Source organism: Leopardus geoffroyi, chromosome C1, assembly GCF_018350155.1.
Source record: "Leopardus geoffroyi isolate Oge1 chromosome C1, O.geoffroyi_Oge1_pat1.0, whole genome shotgun sequence".
Lineage (NCBI taxonomy): Eukaryota > Metazoa > Chordata > Mammalia > Carnivora > Felidae > Leopardus > Leopardus geoffroyi.
In genome coordinates, this window is record NC_059328.1 from 135,848,217 (window position 1) to 135,853,651 (window position 5,435).

Sequence of the window (5,435 nt, forward strand, 5' to 3'; positions counted from 1 at the left end):
TTTGGAACTTGTCCTTCTGTAGGAGAAGACAATAATAACATAAGAAATCCATTTTATAGTACATTTGGAAGTAATCAGTGCAACGAAGTGAAATAAGGCAGAGAATGGGATAGCTTGGGTGGGAGTGGATGTTAACATTTTTAAATGGGTAGTTAGGAAAGGTTTCCCTGATCAGATGACTCTTGAGCCAAACTTGAAGGAGGTGAAGAAATGAGCCATGCAGATGCCTGGGGCAAGCACCAATAGGGGTCTAGGCATGTCTGGTCCATTGGAAAATTGGCTCTATGAAAGTATTTGTGAAGAGGGTCCAAGATACGTGAGACAGAACAGATCCTGACAGAGAACAGAAAGCTGTATACAAGAGAAGCTTGACTCAAGAACCACTGAAGATGAGAAGAAGAAAGATCCTACATGGCAGTTCATGCTTAAACTTGGTTCTGAATATGTCTAGAAAGAATTTTGCTGCCCACGTACCACTGAGTTAACACGGAGTGTATCACAATAGGGGACGACCCATTTCCCTTCCTCCACAGACCTTGCAGGAAAGGACTATGCCCCTTAGGGTGCAGGGTGAGAAGCAGCAGTCACCACTATGGTATGATATCCCCCTCAGGGAACTTGGCCCCTAGCAGTGGGCTCTTGAATTGCGGATGCTGGTGGGGCTTGTTCTATTTTGTGGGATAAAGAACAACACCAGTGAAAAGTACTTTCTGCATCAAGAAAGCTAGAGGAGCTAAATGGTCAGGATGGCAAGAATTGTAAGTTAGAGACAGAATATGACAAAGTGTGGTAGGCATACAAGTAATGGAGTACAAAAGAAAGAGATCCCTTGGGAACTTCTAGGTGTGTGTGTGTGTGTGTGTGTGTGCTCGCGCGCGTGCCCGTGCATGTGCATGTGCGTGTGTGTGTGTGTGTACGTGCACACACACACTTTATAGGAGATCTAGGTCTGTGAGAGTAACTTATGTATGAAATTTATTTTTTCCAAGTTTTTATTTAAATTCTAACTAGTTAACATACAGTGTAATATTAGTTTCAGGTGTAGAATTCAGTGATTCATCATTTACACACAACACCCAGTGCTCATCACAAAAAGTGCCCTCCTTAATGCCCATCATCTATTTAGCCCATCCCCCCACCCACCTCCCTTCCGGTAACTATCAGCTTATTCTCTATAATTAAGAGTCTGTTTATTGATTTGCTTCTCCTTTTTTCCCCTATATTCATTTGTTCTGTTTCTTAAATTCCACATATTAGTGAAATCATATGATATTTGTCTTTCTCAGACTGACTTCATTTAGCATAATACTCTCTAGCTCCAGCCACGTTGCAAATGGCAAGATTTTATTCATTTTGCTGGCTGAGTAATATTCCATTACCATATATTCCATACCTATCTCACATTGTCTTTATCCATTCATCAGTTCATGGACATTTGGGCTCTTTCCATAATTTAGCTATTGTTGACTGAAATTTATTTTAACATAATTTGTCCACACAGGCAAACCTATAAATTACTGAATATTAGTATTGAACCAAAGTTTTGCCATAAATAGTTTCTCATTAATTTTTTTTCCTTCTTTAGGTCAATTATACCAAAGATCAACAGTCAAAGCCAGTACTAATCTCTAGCAAGAAAGTGTGACTAGCACCACAAATTTGTAATTTAGCAAACTCACCTAGAAAAAACTGAATGTAAATGACCGCAACTCTTCTGTTATTTTTACCTGGTCATTTCAAGGCCAAATCAGCAAGAGAGATTTAGATAAGATACAAAGGATTTTATTATTGACACCTTAGGGAGCAGTATAAACATCAGCGTATTTGGTGCCCTAAACCCTCCATTCTTACTGTGCGATGCCTAAGGGCATCCAGGTGATGCCCACATGTATAGCTAAGTTGTATTATAGGATAGAAATACTGCACTTAGAAAATCTGAAAGTTGTATACTGAGAAACCAGCTTGCTGGCCCATTACTTGGGACGGGGATATCGTCTCTATCTTCCATGAGTGTTCACTACACAAATATCCTGGTGCAGATAATCAGGAACAAAAGAAGTCAGTGCTTCTGCTTGCAAGATAGGCAGAAAATGAGAGACCCACAGAGAATTGTTTCCCAACAACATTAGCACCAGTTTCATGGAAATAAGCCAAAAACTGGAAAACAAACCTAACACCTTCTCTTTTTTGAGTCTACATCATTCCTGAAAGAAACCCTGTCACTACTAATACATTCTCAAATTGCCATGAACTTCAGATTGCTAGCCATATCTTCTGGGATCGTGTGGCCTTTTCTTTTGTGCTATTGAGGGACAGCCCCTGTGGGCATGTAACCAATGCTCTTCAGGCATGTTAGGTGAGTATCTTGTAGAGACTGGTCTCTCTCTCATTATTTCCTTGATACACGCTGTTTCATGTTCTGCAGAACCTATGGCATTTGGTCCTCAATAGGCAGATCTAGCTATCTGGTTATCTAGCGTCGTGGGATGGAGTCTGAGATGGAGAAGAGATTGTTGGAAGGGAAGCATGACACAATGGCCAAATCATAAACCATAACTCCATTAAGTCCTATTTTCGTATTGAATAGGCAATGAAATTGTATTACCTGTCTCTTACAGTGGGAAGAAAAATCAATATGGGCTGTTTCTTCATGTGATGAATGTTCTTCTCCATCGTCCCTGCTGTCGCCCCCCGCAACATTTAACATTAGCATGATAAGAAACATTGCAAAGTGTGGGATGGGCCTGTGTCTTCAGAAGGTGATTTCTCATATTAGTCAGTGAGTATAGTTTTTAAAACAGCATTTGTCATTATGGCTAAAAATGTCGGTAATCAGGAGGGAGTAAAGCAACATTAAATTATTGAACAAAGATTTCTTCTACCTCCCTGTAGGATATCTAGAAATAGCAGTCAAGTGTGTATAATATAATAGAAAAAGTGCTAGAACTGGAATTCACTTCAGCTCCACATGGATTAGTTATGCGGTCTTGATGAAATTTAACATCTCTGACTTTCAGATGTTGATATTTTGAATGGGGAGGATAATCTTTATTCCATTCTCCTCATAGGTTCATAATAATTATTAAAATTAACAATGTCCTATAAACATATGAAGATGCTTCAGTAATCAAGTCTGATGTAATTGTGAAATGGTATTCCAATTATGGCAATATTTAAAGCAAAGTAGAATCTGTTCATAATATAGACATTGAAGAATGAGATCAGTATTCCTGCGAGTTTCATTTTTTTGCAACATAGGGAAAATAGTATGATTGATAACAAGATCAAATCCATGTAAGAATGAATGACATTCTAGAATATGTTAGGGTAATCTAAGTAACACCTTTCCGACATTGTTCTCATTTTTCACTATCATTTTTCTTAGTTGTTCAATCGCCATATATAACCAAGTGGTGACCAAACTGCTGATTCAAATTTCCTGGAGTCCTCTACCTTCTTCATCTCAAACTTCTGTGATAACATCACCCTTAATTTATGATTCTAGTCATAATGCTGGTGTCTTCTCTTTTTGACAACTGAGAAATTTAATAGGAATCAACAAATAAACTGGGGGTGGGTAGTAGAGAAAAGGGCTTTGTCTCTACATGTGACTAGAGCAATTGAAGCAAATCATGACCTACAAAGCAACCTACAATATCTGCTTTTGTTTTAATAAAACATGGATCCACAGTGATTCCATGGAAATAAGCCACCAACAGTGGGAATTAATGCACACAAGTACTAGCTTTTTTTTTTTTTAAACTAATTCACTCACCACTAACTTATGTAAGTTCTCATCTTGAAACTGATGATGGCTGACACAGAAATATTTCTAGGATCAAAACTGAAAGCAGGTAGATGCTGTGGTTGTGATACTAAGAATATCAAGTCTGCCTGAACTGAATACATGTTGAGGTTGCTGAGATTTGGTTCATTGAACAACTGGGTGACAGACATATAGTTCAGATATGACTGCACACTTGGAATTTCTTTCAGCAACTTAATAGATGCTGTGTGTGTGTGTGTGTGTGTGTGCGCACGTGTGTGCATGTGTGCGTGTGTGCGTGTGTGTGTTTGCAGGACTACTACCCAGCAGTTTAAAACCCAGTTAGTTTAAGAGTCAGGTGTTAGTTCTTTTCTTGGATATCGGGAACCAGCGGTCTCGCTGGAGTGGTATCAGCTGCATTGGAGGGAAAAACAGAGAGTGACAAGAAAGGTAAAAGGAAGCTGAGTGAAGAAGCTTGGTTGAGTCCCGTTTATTGGATAAACTTAGGTCAGTCAAACATTCCAGAGTATCTGCTTGCTAATACTCAACTTGGGCAGGTCTGAGTCACCCTTTTGGATATTATATAATGCCTAGACTAAGTATTCTTTTTTTAAAATAGATTTTTAAAGTTTTAATACAGTGAAATCAGTGCCAGGGTCATTTTAGCTCCTTTATTGCCAACCTGGGGGGCAGAGGCTGCTTCAGTTTCACTGCCCTTTCTTTGGCTGTGATGACCAAGATATCAAAGTATCTGCTGCATCGAACTTTAGACTTCACATTATCCTTATTTTTCTTGACCTTGACAGTGTTGGCATCGCTTCTTCTGGCTTTGAGCAGAAGGTCCTTGATTTCGTCAGTTTTGTGAGGCATGGCTATGGGGAGCACAGGAGAGCATGTGCCTGGCGCAGTGAGCTGCAAGGCTGGGGTAGACAAAGTATTCTTGAGATCACCAACTTTCCTGAGCAATGGAAGATCATGGTGGAATATGTGAATGGTTTAAGTTGGTAGCTCTCAAATTTTAGCATGTGACAGAATCATCTAGTGAACCTTTAAAACAGATTGCTTGGCCCTATTCCCAGAGTTTCTGTTCAGCAGGTCAGGGGCGGAGCCTGAAAATTTACATTTTTAACAGGTTCCCAGGTAATATAGATACCACCGGCTAGAGGACCACACTTTGTGACCCATCAGAACGGCCCTGTTTCCATGCATGTATGTTATAATAATCCTATCAAACTACGTATTCAAATCACTATGAGTAAGCTCCATTCCAACCTCCAACCCCTGCCACCCTCAAATAATAAATGGGTGTGGAGTTAAGTATAGCTTTTGAAAGTGACCAGTGGAGAGTCATGGAAATGAAGTCCATGCTCAGAAGGAATGCTGTTTTTAGTTGAGAACCTAGCTGGCTTATTTTGGAATGAGCTGAATTCTAGTGTTTGTGGTAGAGACTATGAAAACCAAGGTCCTTTGATGACAAAAATGATGACAACCTAACCCCCCACCCAGATGATTATCTTCACTTTTAAGTATACCATGTGAAATTGAGTGGACTCAGAGAAGAAATTAAGAAGGATCCTGCAGGACAAAGTGGAAAGCCCAGACACCAGGCAGGCGCATATCCCCTCTCACTCTGCAATAGACTCCAGAACTTTTCATTCAATCATTTATT

The 5,435-nt window shown here is 39.7% G+C and overlaps 1 protein-coding gene across 1 annotated transcript; it reads right to left on the reverse strand.

The window, feature by feature from the left end:
- Positions 1–4,423: 4,423 nt before the first annotated feature.
- On the reverse strand, positions 4,424–4,636 carry LOC123596747 (60S ribosomal protein L38-like). The gene has a single exon (XM_045475081.1). It carries the CDS (start codon positions 4,634–4,636, stop codon positions 4,424–4,426), a length of 213 nt encoding a protein of 70 aa, XP_045331037.1.
- Positions 4,637–5,435: the final 799 nt, after the last annotated feature.

What these genes read in the sequence shown, in the direction of transcription:
- LOC123596747 (XM_045475081.1), bottom strand. Translation starts at nt 4,636, where the DNA reads ATGCCTCACAAAACTGACGAAATCAAGGACCTTCTGCTCAAAGCCAGA.